At 42.5% G+C, this 15,904-nt stretch overlaps 1 protein-coding gene across 2 annotated transcripts in view; it reads right to left on the minus strand.

Annotated features, from left to right (window-relative positions):
• Window positions 1-1,708: 1,708 nt before the first annotated feature.
• BZW2 (basic leucine zipper and W2 domains 2) overlaps window positions 1,709-15,904 on the minus strand; it is a 59,144-nt gene continuing 44,948 nt past the window's right edge. For both annotated transcript variants that reach the window (XM_075419220.1, XM_075419219.1), the window contains exons 8-12: window positions 15,410-15,580; window positions 14,772-14,918; window positions 10,358-10,496; window positions 3,843-3,965; window positions 1,709-2,165 (exon numbers count right to left, since the gene is read on the minus strand). In XM_075419220.1, coding sequence (XP_075275335.1) covers window positions 2,137-2,165; window positions 3,843-3,965; window positions 10,358-10,496; window positions 14,772-14,918; window positions 15,410-15,580 — 609 coding nt within the window. In that variant the 3' untranslated portion in view covers window positions 1,709-2,136. The remainder of the gene's footprint in view (window positions 2,166-3,842; window positions 3,966-10,357; window positions 10,497-14,771; window positions 14,919-15,409; window positions 15,581-15,904) is intronic.

Consider the following 15,904-nt stretch of genomic DNA (forward strand, 5'->3'; position numbering starts at 1 on the left):
AGTCCGAGTTTTAGGTTATACAGCAAAGTAGTTCTATGTACACCCAACTGCCTGTCCGTTAGTACCTTAGAAAACCACAGGTTTGAATTTGGCATGTTTCCAGCAATAGTGGGTCTGTATCCGTGATGACTCAATGCTGCCACCTCACAGCGGCAGAGTTTGTGAACGGAGGGTCCCAGGTCAGTAGTGCCCGGCCAATTTATTTTCTGTAGTAACCACGACTGAAATGGAAAGCACGCAGCTACTGCATCAATTCTGCTTTATGGTATGACTATCTTACTGTCTCCTCTGAGTTACTGGAAATATCCACATGACACATTTTCTCTTCCAGAGATCAATACCTGTTACAGAAATAAATGCTGTTCTAGATGGAAAGCTGGCAATCAACAATACTTGGTTTCCACTTGCTATTTGCTGTTTCCAGTAAAGCTGGAATTTATCTCACCTGTCAAGCCAAGAGATTTACAACCAAATGATCTGTTTTGCATGAAGCGTTGACTTTCCCGTAGAAAAATCTGTAGTATCTGTTAACTTACTGGTTTCTAATGGCAAAATACACCACTTCATTAGTTAATTATACTCCTTCTTGCTTTTCCCTATAAGAATATAAGCCTGTCTTTTCTAAACCTTACTATCCAGTCACTCACATGTCATGTGGATTTAACTCTGTGTTTAAAGGGAAGGATGCAGAGTGGTTTAAGTAACATCTTAAGGAGGAGATGAGCTGGAGGGGGGCAATGTCTCAGCAAGCTGACTCGCTGCCCTCGTCATTCTGGGCCACCAGCACGGAGTCAGAGGCACAGATAGCAAAGAGGGCAGCTGGGCAGGAGAAGACTGCTTCCAAAGTAACTGGACCTGCGAGAAATAAAATGCCAGCAACTGCCACCTGATCAACTGCTGTGTGAAACACAGTGCAAGTCAGGAGCTGGTGCCGCGCTGGACCTTCGCTGTTGAGTTCACATCCACGAGGGACAATGCAGGGTTCCAGGAACTCTGACCCCCAGTGCTGGCTCAGTACTCCCTCAACGTCAGACCTCTCAGCTCCGGGCTTGGGTTTTCAGACTTGCATGCATGTACAGACCTGCACTGTGGCTCTGTTTATGCACCATCCCAACCAGGTCCCAGGCACTGGAATTATATGTGGCATCACATCGACGCACACTGGGAATATTAAAGAAAGTAGGATGGGTCTTGAGAAGTTTGTATATTCATTTATGTATTTCAGTCAAATCTCTAATTGTAACATCATGATGATGTAAACAAATTGCAGCTTTCACATGCAATGGCTTCTAGTTGTGCATGTTTTGAAGCTAATGCCTCTAAAATGAGATGTTTTTTCTTGCAAAATTTAGCCATCACCAATACCCAAGTACAGCCAGGACTGAGGACAGCGTACTACTCTACTTATCTATGCACCGTTTTTGTACATGCAAAACTGGGACTCCACAGATTTGTTCCTGTACATTTTCCTAGAATTATTAAATTGAATGAATCAATATTTGCTATGAAATCTGGTTAATCTGTCCAAAGTTATATGGAAAAATGGGAGTAAAGATTAGACAGTGATCCCAATTAACTACAGATGCTGATCTTGTGATTAAGAAGTATGAAAACAGCCTCTTGACATTCTTGTGTAATTTTCACTTGAAGAATCATAAAAACTTTGACAAACCAAATTTAGAAAACATACACACTAATACCATGAAACTAAGATATAAAAGCCATTTATTCAAAAAAATGTGGTGGTGTCAAATCACATACACAAGCCAATATTGAGCTACAAACACAGACCAAACAGTTCTATAAACAGAAACTGGAGTGTTCATATACCATAGTACCTGAAAAAGACCGTTAATAAAAAGGAGTCCATAAGTATTTCATTTCATTTTTTCTATATGGCTCCTTGCTGACTGTCTTTGCCTAAGTTAGTGTACAACGAGCCAGAGGTAGAGTCCCAAATAAAGCATCTAATGCCTCAGGGCTCCATTAAAAACCTTTATTCTTCTAAACAAAAGGAAAGCCTAGCCTATAGTTTTCTGTATGACACTGAAGTAAAGCCTTTTTGCTTGAACAGTACGGCATTCCCAAGCGCATTTGGCATTAACCTAGATTGAGACTGGGCTTTCTGGAACCGTCTCAGTTCTCCTCCCCTTCAGACTCCGACTCTGGAAGAGAAGTAAAACACATCGTGTAGGTTGCACAAGGACAGTGATAAGAGTAATTCTGTAAAAACAACAAGATATCCTTCCAAAAGTCAAACAAAAAGTTTCCTCGCGCCTAGTACTTCCTAGGAAAAGTTGGCAGATTAAACAGAGGAAGCCAGAAAAAAACGCACAGCTTCAGGAGACAAAGATCTACTTCTGCGACCCTCCGCAACGGAGCTCTTCATTTGCAGATCTGTCACTAGAATTTTAACCAGATCATTATGAATTATCCTGGTCCTCATCTGCAGAGCCATGAAATGTGTGTCTGAGCTGAGCTTAATAAGGATTAGCATTATTTGCTCCCTCTTCTGATCTCTATGAGCAGGCTTTACTGCTGTCATCCAGCAAGCGCCCTTCAAACTATTTGCTCTGCAAATATCAATCTTCATCATCACACAGCCTACCTAGAAAGGCCTATGTGGTGTTACCCTACAGCAGGTATGAAATCTGTACAAACAAAATCTTTGAGAGTTGTATAGCATAAGATAGAAGTAATTTAGGAGCAGAACTAAGAAAAGTAGAAGTAATTTAGAAGTAGGAACATACACGGTGTTTTTGTCACCTGAAGCTACTTTGCATCATACTGTATTTCTGTCTCTGTTCACCTGACAGGAAAGGGCTTGCTGCCAAATATTACACATTAGATCAGATTTCTCGGAGCAAACACAGTCTACGTGTTCTTACAGTAACACTGAGTCTCCGTTTGTACTGGACTTTGTAATTAAGGACATCTGGCAGAGGGGACATGCAGGAAAGGATAAAAATAAAGAGGAATAGAAAGACATACGAGCAGAAGATTAAAAGGGGGGAAAAAAAAAAGCTTAATTAGACCAAGATTGCTAGTCCAAAGTCTAAAGTGTGAAAGGAGCTACCATTTTTATACTGCTACCTGCACAAGTGAACTGCTGCTCTTATCTGCTGTCTTATCTGCTCCGTGGCATTACTGCATATTTCCCCCAAGTTTCTAAAATGAATTACATTAAATGGATGCAAATGAACACTAATAAATGTATCACTATCTATTGCACATGGATTGCTCTTCCCAGCTAAGGTGGCATTCCTCTTCCACGCAAAAAAGACAACTTATTTATTCAGTACAAACCAACGTATTTTCCTATACAGAACATGAGACAGGCAAAGTTGGGGACTAAAGAAACTAGTTCCCCTCCCCAGTAACTGTTTTAAAGCAGTAAATACGGACCACACATCTTAGCCTGACCATGCAGCTAAGAGCAATTCCAGCTGCAGTGGCACAGGCAGGCTTGTGCTACGTTCACGTCGCCAGGATGGCGGGTAATCGCAGAAAAGGCGCCGGTACAGCAAACTGTCAGGCTGCGCAGGCTAACACCAAGGTACCTCACGCTGTCAGCAGGGCAGCGTTCCTCCCTGCAGAAGCCTAAAGGATTTATCTACAGACAAGTGGTACCTGATGACTTATGCACTTCACAAGGACACCACGAACATTAGAAGGCAGCAAGTGTTGGTAGGCTCAGGCATGACTCGAAATATTTTGGAGCAGTCAGGCTTGCTGTTTTCTATTCTAAGTCTGTATACTTGATATGTCTGGTATAGCTAAAATCTAGAAAAATAAATTTGATTTGCCAAGAGACTACCATAGTTCTTTAAATGAATCCATACCTTCTTCAGCGTTTTGCAGCCACTCCACAAATTTCTTCATCTGGTCAAGAAAAACACTTTTGCCTTTAGCCACATGCGCTTCTTTATACCACTTGAGGATAGCTTCTTCACTCAGAACATCAGCTGAAATATACATCAGTGTTTGTAAAAAATCAGTGTATTTTTTGGAGGTTAGAAGATTTTGAACATGAGGGAAGAAAGATATTTTTAAGGCAGCATAAAAAAGTTAATACGATTGCAGTGGAACAAGCTTTGCATCAACTATATTAGGCTACAACTACAGAATATCTGATGTATATAAGGGATTCCAGATGCAATAAAATGTGTAACGTATTAGGCTTAAAATAAAGTACCAAATATTGTGCTTCTGTAAAGGACAGTTCTCTATTCATGTGCTTTAAATACACCACGTAAAATGGCTGGATTAAAGAAAATGAAAAATCAGTCTGCACATCTTAGAAGTTACCACAGTAAGACATACCAAGATTTTTTTTGCTGTTGGATCACAGAACTGCACATGGTTCTAGAAATCTAAAGTGACAGACACCTCCTGATTGAACAGTTTAAAAGACAGCCAGTAGGGATTTTTTGCAATCATTTTCCCCTAAAGGTTTTATATTGTTTTTAGCTAAGAAGTTTTAAGGCCACTATTCAGACCACCCATTTTCAGGGACCAGCTCAGATGGACAGCACAGCTGACATTTTTCTGTCAAGAGTCAAGAACAAAATAGCTGCCAGTGAGGGAATGTGAGGCTGAGTGAGATGCAGAATAAAGAAATCCTAATAAACAATAAACAGCAAGGATGCTTATTGTTTCCAACAGATGCAAATTTAGGTCTAGCAACAGACCTCTAGCCCCAGGAACAAAGCTCCTGCAATTCAGCCAAGCCAAATATCTCATTAATTGATGGCTGTGGAGGCAAAATCTGGGATCCACAACGGCATTTTGGCAGTTACAAGGCAAGAACAAAAAAATCCAACTGTATTTGTTCTATAAAAAGGCTAAAGACAGCTTTCTACATCTCATTAAAATTTCCATTCTTTTTGTCTTTGAGCAAACTACCCTCCCTTGCTCTGCAAAATCAACACATTTATGTTGAGCTCTTCACTGCTTCCTCAAGCTCCTTGATGCCGTCCCACCCACTGGATATTCGCTTGCCGAAGCGTCGACCCTGACCATCACCTTCTGCTTCAGCCTAAAGGTTACAGCAGACGTGGCAGGGAAGGGAAGAAGGCAAACTGAAATAAGTGACACCAAAACCCCAAAGCATTGGATCAAATGAGACAGAGTAGACACATTTCACATATGCTGTTGAATAATAAACAGATGGAAGCCACTAGGGATACATTTGAACTTAATCAAAACTATCCCAAGACGTCCGACAGTAACTGAATATGAAGTCTCCTTGAACATCTGCAATTTAGTGAGTGCATGTGACTGGAAGTTACCTTGTCTCTCTGACACTTTTCCAAAATAAAACCTCTTCTGCAGTTTGCTGCAACTGACAGTAAGCTTAAAACACAGGGAAAACAGACTGCGCTGCCTCTGGGCTTTTTCCAGTACATACAAAGTTGCACTTAGTGAGCCCTACGAGTGGCACATAGAGCTGTATCTTCCCGAAATCACAGCCCACCGCAATGAACTTTTTCTCCAATGTAACAGAAACACGAGCTAAGGAAAAGGTTTCAAACATGTTGCATTAAATACTTGCCAGTAGTCTTTAGCAGCAGCTCTAAGGCATTACAGCATTTAACAAATCGGGATTTTCATTTAGCAAACCTGAAAATATTTCACAAGGACTCTCGTGAAACTGCAGTTTCATCCCTGCATGTACAAAGCTTACGTTCACCACAGAGTCCTGAAGTTCAAACAACTACACCTGCAGAATTATGGTGAGACACAGTATTATGATACTTAGGGAAAGGCAAAGAAAATCAGGAGAGATTTCAGGGGGAAAAAGGAAAAAAAAAAAAAAAAAGAAAAAGAACAGCTCAAGATAGGTCTTGGGCCTTGTGGGCATTTAAAAAACATGAGTTGCTGTACCGAAGAAGCTGCAGAAGCCCGTTGCTGCATTACAGTCCATATTATGTTACCGTACAAGGAAGCGCCTCCAGGTAGGCACATATCTCAGTCCAAGAGTAACAGGATTTAAGTTTTTTTTTGGGGGTTTGTTGCCAAAGAGGAAGGGGGTACTTCTCCCTCCCCAATACCCCAAACCTGATAATAGCAGCATGCAATCTCACTGTGTACCTCAAAGATTAAAACATCCTCAAGTCAGGTGGATGAAAAATTTGCCTGTATGTAACTCCATAGCAATAAGCCTCCTACGCTAACAGAGAAGAACAAAATGCATTACACTACAAAAAGCACAACTGCAACTCTCCTTTCATTTCTGAGCAATATTATTTGTAATACATTCATGCCTCCAGTGCTCATAAGAGATTATATTCTCCTGTCAGTACAGAGATGCTCAATTAAACAATCATGCAGGACAGGGTGTAGTTAATCATACTTCTAGGCTGATTTGAAGCAATGTGAACACTGCGGGGGGGGGGGGGGAGGGGGACAGGAGGAGGAAGGGAATGATTCATTTTGTGTATGCATAGTTACTCCTCATTTAAGTTGATTACAGATATATTTTAATGGCTGGAGCTGAACACCGTGGTTTGTGGGCGTGTGCACATCATTTTCACTGCCATCCCAGGTGATGCCAGCCCACGAGAGCTGGTTTTCCTGCAGGTGAAGCCAACTGCCACTCCAGCCACCCACAGCCAGAGCCTCCAGCGAGGTCCCTCAGGAAAGGGAGAAGCTGCAGAGCAGAGGGACTGGAGAGCCCAGTGTCTTTACTGCAGTGTTAACTGGAAAGTTACTTGAAGTTCAGGCCTCAGCTCTGTGCTAAATCACCCAGTTCGAATGAGCTTCTGCTTTCAGCTCAAGCTGCATAGCCATCGGCAGTAAAGGGAGAAGCACACCCTGTCAGCTGCCACCGCAGTCAATCAATCTGCTAAATTCAGCCCTATTGCAGCTAACTCAGCTGGGAGGACAGAGCCTTAAGGCAAGGGCTCTTTCAATGCAAGGAATGTCACCCGCAGGACAGTTATGGTCTTTATGTTTTGGGTTTTTTTTACTGGGAAAATTTTGCATCCGGTGCCAAAAGAAGGTACTTGAATAATGAAGATAATCGTGTTCCATCAAAAAAACAAAACCTGTGTATCGAGTGGAACCTGAAGATTCAGTTCTTGTAAGCGCAGGATTCCTGCAGCGTTTGAGAAGACAGCCTGCAGCGTTTGGTTACAACATCTCCGTACCGCAGAAGAGTATCTCCGAGGCCTAACTGTGCTGCCACAAACCAGAGTACTGCTTCACATGTCCTTGTGATTTATATTTCTTTGGTATTTTGTAAATGTTGTCTTGAATTCTAATGTGAAAGTACACAGAGGCTTTGTGCCCGCTACGGGTGTTTGCTGTTCAAAGGGTGAAATTCTAATCCTCGTGAAAGGAATGGTTATTAATTTCAATAGAGTCAAGATTTCACATTTGAAACTTCCAGATTGGACACAAACTAAAAGAAAGGAGATTCTGCAAGTGAGCATGATACACAGCATGTAATCCAATAACAATGATACCGATTTTACCCACAGTTAAGGGACACATTGCAACATGGAATGGACTGAAAACCAACATATATATTACAGTGCAAGCACAACTAGCAAGGAGGCTGGCAAACTTATTAGGTGTCACTCAGGAGAATTCAGTAATTCTTATTCTGCAACTAGCTTTTAAAACATTGGTCAAAATGCAGCTGGCAGATTTACAATTGCACTGGCTTTAAGTGATAACCAGAGAAGCAACATCATAGCCAGGTATCAGTATGGAACTGGATAGCTTATTTTTCTCTATACTGTACCAGGGACAAAAAGATATAATACTGTCAACAAGCTTTAGCTGACCACAGAACTGCTTTTGCAGATTATACTTACAAGCTGGTAAGCAGCTGCTACCACGTAAGGGAAAACACAGCTTGGGCTTTCACTGGGGCAGAAGTCGATATTCCTCCTTGCTTAGAGACAGAATAAAAAACCCCAATAACACAGGCTTTCAAGACCTTCTAGGTGTTAATAAGCCCCATTGTTCTTGTTAATATGTTTAAGTATTTCCAGGTAATTCCCAGGAAAGTAATCCAAAGGCTATTTTCTGATGGAAATATGTGAAGGATTTAAATGCAAGATGTTGGACATGCTGATAAGAGTAGTCATACAGTTAAATTTGTCCAAGCATGAGTGGCATTTGGTGCCTATCGTCATTGCCGACTATCTCCACGCCCAGGAAGCACTCCCTCATAATGAGTTACAAGCAATAAACTGTCCACATTCATGCTGGTAGATAGCTGCATTTCTGCCTGCCCATCCACAGATACTTCAGACGCCTGTATTTGTCACTAGAAAAAGTGCTTCAGCTATCCTGAAACCCCTCCAGATCCTGTGCAGGTTACACTTGAAGCACAACAGAAAGGGGAACATGGGCGTCTGCTGTTCCTTCACCACTATGTAGCCAGTAATAGGTTTTTCTCTGACTATTAGGAAACAGAAGATACGCTGTCATCAGCAACTTATTTACAATAAAGCGTATGTCTCTAAAAAGACTTGATCGCTTATTTCTAGTGGATAGGTATGAACTGGGGAGGAGGAGAGGGTGAGATCTAACAGCACTGAAGCAACGCAGAGGCAGGCAGCATGGCTCTGGACAAGCCAAAGCCATGAGCCATTAAAGCTCGATAACATCATGTGGGAGAAACGGAACTGGGAGAACCAGTGCTCCCAGAATCCTCCCTGGTTAACGCAGCAGCATGTCCTCACCTAATGGACACTGTTTAACTCTAAAGCTGCCCTAAAGAGATGGAGCTGATGACCTCCTTACTGCGCCCAGCGCTCAGAAGGGCCCTATGGCTAGCAGCTGTCAGGCCGGCGAGCAGTTGCCAGCAGGCAGCAGTAAGTCTGCCAGACAGGGCAGGTCCCGCTCGGCCTCCGCGCGGCCAGGCAGGGCTGGCAGCTGTGCCGCTGCATGACTGCATCAGACTGCGGAGGCAGGCGCTCCGGAACGGCTGCGCGAGATATTCCAGGCAGGAACATCACGCGTGCTGGACACGCTGAACTCCTGGCTTCCACCGACAGGCCATATGGCAGCTCCAAACGCTCTTCTAGACATCATGGAAATCCCAAACAATGTTGTGGCACCTGTAGTGCTGCAGCCAAAGACTGCTCACCCTTCTGAACAAGCCGGCCCGAGTACATCTCCAGAGCCAGAACAAGAGCATGCGGGGTGAGCGGAGTAGATGGGAACTGGGTTCTTGGAGCACGTTAAGTTTAACGTACAATTTTGCAATTTATTTTCTTTTTTTTTTTTTAAATACTTTGGAATGTCATGGTTGCTCTTGCAGGCTAACGCAGTAATGAATTTACAAAAATTTTAAAGGGAATCTCACACAAGACTATGTCTGGTTTAACCATCACTTATGGTCTGAGTGCGCAGCAGTTACGGTGCTCATTCATCGTGTCTGAAGTGAATTTTCTTTCCCAAAGAGAACTGAATAAAGTGCTTGCTGCAGGTTGCAGTTTCAAGTTTGTCCTCAGTCATTAATGATGTTTACAAATTGCAGAATTTCATGGGAGAGTGCCAAGGTGTACTGCTTTTTCGTTTGATCACTGAGGCCACACCATATTGACACAAGGATGGAATTAAATCCACGATTCACATACTTCTGCCTTCTGAAGCTATGAAATTATTTTAAGTCTGAACTTGTTTGCCTTGAATGTGTACCTGGCCACAACACGGTGAACAAAGATCAATACTGGGTTTCCACTCCTGCTGATTTTTCTCCTTCAACTATTTATAGCGAGAACATCAGAACAAACTGTTTGGCACCCACCCATCACACACAGCGCAAGACCATTAGTCTCTATGACAACCCGATCAGAATAAACTTGCAAAGTCGTCAACTTCACAATAAAAATTAAATCCCCCAAACTATGGCACTTGCAAGAAATTTGCAGGGAAACGAAAAGGGGAAGAAGAATATGGAAAGCTCCTTCTGGCAGGGAGGGAGAAAAAAAAAAAAACAACACCGCAAAACCCCCTGAAAAATCTTCCTGACAACAGGGTTTGCACTTTCAAGGTTTCTTAAAATCAGACTCTAATCTGCCAGGAATTTATAGAAATGTCTCCCCAGAACTGGTTTTATACAAGAATTAAACTGCACTTGAACAGACTGTGGACAGTGCTTGGATCCTGCTCCTGCTGCTTGACTATGGGATAAGCCCAAGAAAGAGAGAAGCGCTTGTTCGGCTTTTCCTGCTGCCGCACGCTCCTTGGAACTACCAAAGCAAGATAGTTCAACTCCCAACACAACCTTCCCATATGGAATACCCGTAAAATGTCTGTTTCCTGTTACGTCCTAGGTGAGTGGGTGGCATAGAGAATCCAGGCACAGTATATATCAGCAGATGTACGCTTTTACCTTTATAAAAGAGTACCACTATCTTCTGAAAGGCTTTCATGAAGTGGATGTTGTCATAACAGTACTCCTGCACCTTCTGGAGAAGAATTAACTCCGACTGGCCTTGAGTGCTAAACACAGCAAGCAGGGGGGCATATTGCTGAAAGGAAGAGAGGTTAAAAAACAAAATGCATGTCAGTATACTGAAAATAAACAAACAAATTTTTTTAACGTATGCCTCATTAATTTCATCCCTGAAAATCTGTGTCACTGAAACATTAGATTTATTTGCCCATTTCATTTACTTAAACACATAAAATGTATATCCATAAATATCCATGAGCTTTTTCAATATGTGCTGTATGCTGTGAGCTAAAATTCAGTACCACTTACAAACAGTGAATTGTGTAAAGTCAACTTACAAAGTCCACACCTTGGAGTACCTGCTGTTCGTACGTTTCATAAGGAAGCATGCTGCTGATTCAGGAGTGATGCTTTGTTGACATTCATAACGTAAAACATTCAAGGATGAAGTGCATGAAAATATAAATCTCTAGTTTCACAGGGATTTCAGAAGTCCCAAGAAATTGAATTAAATTAAATGATTCCAGGTTAAATGTGATCAAGTGTCATTATTTTTTCTCATTATCACCATCAGAGTATCATGACAACCTTTGCTTTGGTAAACATCAATGTTTTCAAAGCACAGTACTAACTACTAATATTATTCTGACAAGACCGTAGCAGTACATTTAATTGTCTTTCCCCAGAGTTTATTAAAATAATAAAAAGATAAAAAAACCCTTTTTTGTTATGCACTTTTTTTCCCTCTTGCTTCAGATCTTAAAATTAAAAATTACATTCAAGGACCGTATCCTGTTCACCCTTTCCTTAAAAACTACCATGTTTATACCCATACCTTTCCAGCTTCCTTTTCTATTAGCCTGTGACAAGTCCAGCTAAGAATTTAAGGTGATATTAACAGTATTTTTCAGAGCTGGAGGGAATACAAATTCCCACTGTTCTTCAGAGCCCTCAGTCAAATATACATTAAGGTTGCTATTGAAACTGTTCTGACACTGATCAGCTCAGCCTTTCTTCATCGTTTTCAGTAACACCCTCAGTCTGGCATTTTTCAGCTGGATTTGCAACCACCCGATACCGCAGAGCCCTGGTCTGTGCCACCAGGGCTGCCGATGGACACGGTCAGGTCACAACCCACCCACCACCCACAGCACTGACGGGCGTGCTTAAAAGTACAGACACTTCAGGGCTTCGCTACAAGAGGCTAAATCCTGAGGGCTTTACTGAACATGATCCATGGAAAAAACTATGAAAATGCATGAAAATTAACAGAAATTTGAAAGGTTGTCCAGAATGTCTTTTGCGAAATAATCATTGGCTATTAATTTAAAAAAAGAGCAAGAAATCACACAGCAACTGTAACAAGAGCAGCCAGGCAGGCAGACAGCATTATTACTTTTGGAAGAAACTCCCCTACATAGTAACTACGAGGAATGACCAGATGTAGCTAACACCAGAGGCTGATTTTTTTCACTTCTGGCAGGTATAGCCACATCTTTAGAAACCATGTTACTGTTCTGGTAAAAGCACTGCAAAACTTGGGCAGGCTTTGGGTAGCAGGACTCCCTCTTTTCCCCCTTTTGGCCCTTGAAGCATCCAGCTGGTGTCTAGGCAAGTTGCAGGGAGGCAGGGCAATATTCACTGCAGTTCCTTTATTTAATAGCCTCAGCAGAACCCACTCCCATCCACAGGTTTGTGAAGTGCTCCTGTCTGTAAGCGTTAAGTAATTCATAACAGAAATCCTATCTTTTTGGTTTAGAGGTAAGATACCTTCATTTTGCCACATCTGACTGACTTCTTTTGCACTCCCCTCTCACTCTTCAACTGGTACAGACTTACAAGTTTCACAAGTGTCTAACCAGCTAAGGAATCATAAAATTAGCTCCCTCTCATTGCCAGCTAAGTGGCATCATTTTCCATTTGCCTCGGGTTAGGTAGCAGCAGGTCAGCAGCTGCAGCGTCATGAAGCTCACACCACAGCCCTGCCTGCAGTGCAAATTGTCTGGAGGCTTCTCCCCACCCACGGGGATCATCTGTTCTCTGTACTGGAGGTGGCCCAGGGGCCAAGTTCCAGTGTCATAGTGAGATTACTGGGACAATGAGGAGCTTATCCTGCAAGATTCAGTGTTTAACAGCTTGCCCCATCTCCTCCCGAGCTCAGCTCCTGCCAGCCCTGCCATACCGATGGCACACACGACATTCACTGCACTGCTTAAGCATGCAGGTTCACGGCTGCCCATCACCTCCTTAGGAAGCCACGCATCCAGTAAGGCTTGTTAAGAACTGTAAACTAGGTCAATATTCTGCACCTTGATACATCTTTTCAGGGGTGCCTTGTACACAGCTTACTAAATGATATCTAATAAGTTAAAGAGACTGGAACCCAGATGTCAAAGCTCTGGGAACTGTGCCTTGCGAAAGTTATCTGCCAGGTACAGCCATACAAGGATAAATCCCACCACCTGGCATGTCCCATGTCAAGTACGTCTTTATATGCATCCTGACTCCAGCCACCAGGGCAAATCAACTCCGTGACTGTTTTGGGGCATGTCGGCACACAGGAGGGCACAGGAACTAGGCTCTGTGTCACGCTAACAGCGTTCATCTCATTTCTGGAGTTGGCTCACACACTGGGTCAGCTGAGAGCCCAGAGAGAGGAATCCAAGATCTGTCTCTGCCTATCCACAGAGGAAGGATGTGAAACAAATGCTGTTCGTTTTTGAACACTGAAATGTAAAGAAGCAACTAGCAAAGTCTAAAGTTCTATTTCTACTGGTTCTGTTAAATAAATCTTACCTGTAAGTGCAAGTAGTAAATAGCCCATACAAACTTTTTTCGGATAGTGGATGTAGCTAGAAAGATGCCTTTCTCACATAGGCAAGATGCCTTACCTAATTTGGTGGGGTTACATATACAGCTGATGGCTTGGGTCAGTGAGATGCATAGGACTAAGCATCCAGTCAACAATACTTGTACAAAGCCAGCTATGCTTCTCTTTTCCAAATGTTCAAATATTCCAAAAAGTGTCTGTTAATTTGCCCTGCAGTACTAGACAATAAATCTCAATGGATACTCTGTTACAACTCAAAGAGATATGATCAAATTTTACATCAAAAGAACAAGAAAAACAACGTCTCTCCTCCGTCTGGAAGCTATCTTGTCTTTCTACTGCTGTTTGGGTCACTTGAGAAGACTTCAAGGCATTCAATTTTACCATCAAAGACTACACAAGATCCCAAGCGGCTACATTGCTAGGATGAGTGACTGGGAAACCAAATTCAGATGAAATGACAGCAGCAGCAGGAGCTAAACTACTGTGGGAACTCCAAGTATGGAGACGAAAGGAATTCAGATCAAGCTTAAGACCCATTTTACCACAGAGAATAAAAGTACAGATTGCTTCTGTCCTAAGGCAAATTTTTGCAGCCCTGGCTGTGAGGGAGTATTCTCTTGCTCATAGTTTACCAGCTTAAAAGGGCTCATTCTGCTGAAAAGCCTCTCTGCCTTGGCTCTCAGTTCAAGTGTCTTGCACTGCACACTTCCTTCAGACTTCGATAAGGAATACCACCCATAGCAATGACTCCAATGCCTCTGCATTGGTTTTAGGTTTTGAGTTTTTCTTCCACTCCAAGGTCACAAGTTTTTGTACCAACAGGCAGCTGTGACACTGCAATCTGTCATCACTTGGCAAAGTGCAGCCCATCTGTCAAGGCATTCAGTTCTCACCCACCAGGACAGTACCTGGATCAGAGAGCAACCACACTATACAGTGCATGTGCTCTCAAGCCAGCTCCTGGCTTATCAGTTGACAAGCTGCTGAGTATCCAGCTCCCACAGTCAACATCGGCAACAACCATTTCACAGATTCTGAGCTCAGCAATCTTGCCTGGATCTAACCAGCTCTGTGCAAAACCAGCACAACTGGTGCCTCACCGTGCTCCCAAAACCTCTTTGCTTCTGGCAGAGGCACTGCAAAGGCAGTTCCCGCAGGCTTATTAGTCAGTTCTGAGCAGAGCTGAGCCTCGGCATCTGCTTAGCATCATCCCCAGTGCAAGGAGCCTCTCAGGATCCAGTGCACTCAAAAAGCACAACGTGGAGATGCTCAGGCTGTGACACCTCCACTTGTCCTGGCTCTCTGCACTGCGCGCCTCAGGGCATTCAATAACCTGAACTATCTTAATTCTGCATTCATTTGACTAAAGGAGCAGGGACTACACACACTGCTTGGTGTGCTCAGCGTCAGCCCTCAAAACTCTAAATCTCCAGGATTTAAACAGGTAAAAACTTGACAGCTGTAGAACGTATTCTGTTAATCCACAGCAGCCCTTCCCCTCTCCACCCATGCACGCACCTTCAGATGTTTGAGGGCTTGCTCTGCAACCAGCTCTTCTTTCTTGTTCCATTCCACAGCGTTCATGACACAGGTCCACAGGAGACCGATCACTGCTGGCTCTGGCAGCTCATTTCTTTTCATTTCTTCTTTTACATAAAGCACTACCTGGAGCAGGAAATAAACTGCTGTCTTAAGCAACGTTTCCAATCAAACAGAAATGATGCTGACTTACCACATACTTGCAGTCATTTACAAATAACATCACAATACAGAAGTAATAAGCAAAAAAAATTAAACAAGAACAATAAAAAGGAAGCATTTAGCATGTTTTTATTTAGCAACATTACTGTAACTTGACTACGTTTTGTCCCTCCCCTCTGACCTAACAGTTAATACAGTTAAATGAAACACGTTTTCGTCAAGCATAACTGAACAAAAAAGAACAAACCCTGCAGTCAGCTGCACTTGCAAACCCAGAGGATGTTTTGTTGCTTCATTCTTAAGCAACCGGGCAAACTGGTGCACAAATTAAAATAATTCAAAGAAAAACAGAGGAAATCTATGAGGTGCTCATATCTGTTCCTCTCTACCTAGTGTTGTTTTAAGACTTTGACTAGGATAATATAAACAGAAAGCTGGAAAAAAACACTCTTTACCTCTTTAATTGGGCATTCCTGAGACAGACGTTCTTGTAGTTCTTTTTGAAGTTCTTTACGAGTCCCCAGTGACTGCTGAACTCTAAGGAAATCTGAGAGCTCTTTTAGACCTGCTTCAGTAAAATACTTGGCAAAATGGTCCACATTCTGCCGGTTGGCTGGAAATAGTTCCTAAAAAGACAGGAATGCTCTCCTTTAGATAAATAACCAACTGTGACTCTTGACAGAACGTAAGGAAAATTTTTTTAAGAAATAACAGCAGGAGTGACCTGGTACTGCACTTTAAAAAGTCAATACTTGTATTAACACTGGAAAAGTCATCAATTCATTCATAATGTTGTGTTTCGTTACAGTGGAGGGAAAAATGATGGTCATTTATGCAAAACAATGAATACCCTCTCCACATGAAGTGCATGTACTTATGAATAGCTGTGAGCTTAAGATGTCGCTCAAAACAGTCCTCAGAGAAACTACACCTTTTCCAGATTCCGAGAG

This window comes from Opisthocomus hoazin, chromosome 4 (assembly GCF_030867145.1).
Source record: "Opisthocomus hoazin isolate bOpiHoa1 chromosome 4, bOpiHoa1.hap1, whole genome shotgun sequence".
Classification (NCBI taxonomy): Eukaryota; Metazoa; Chordata; class Aves; order Opisthocomiformes; family Opisthocomidae; genus Opisthocomus; species Opisthocomus hoazin.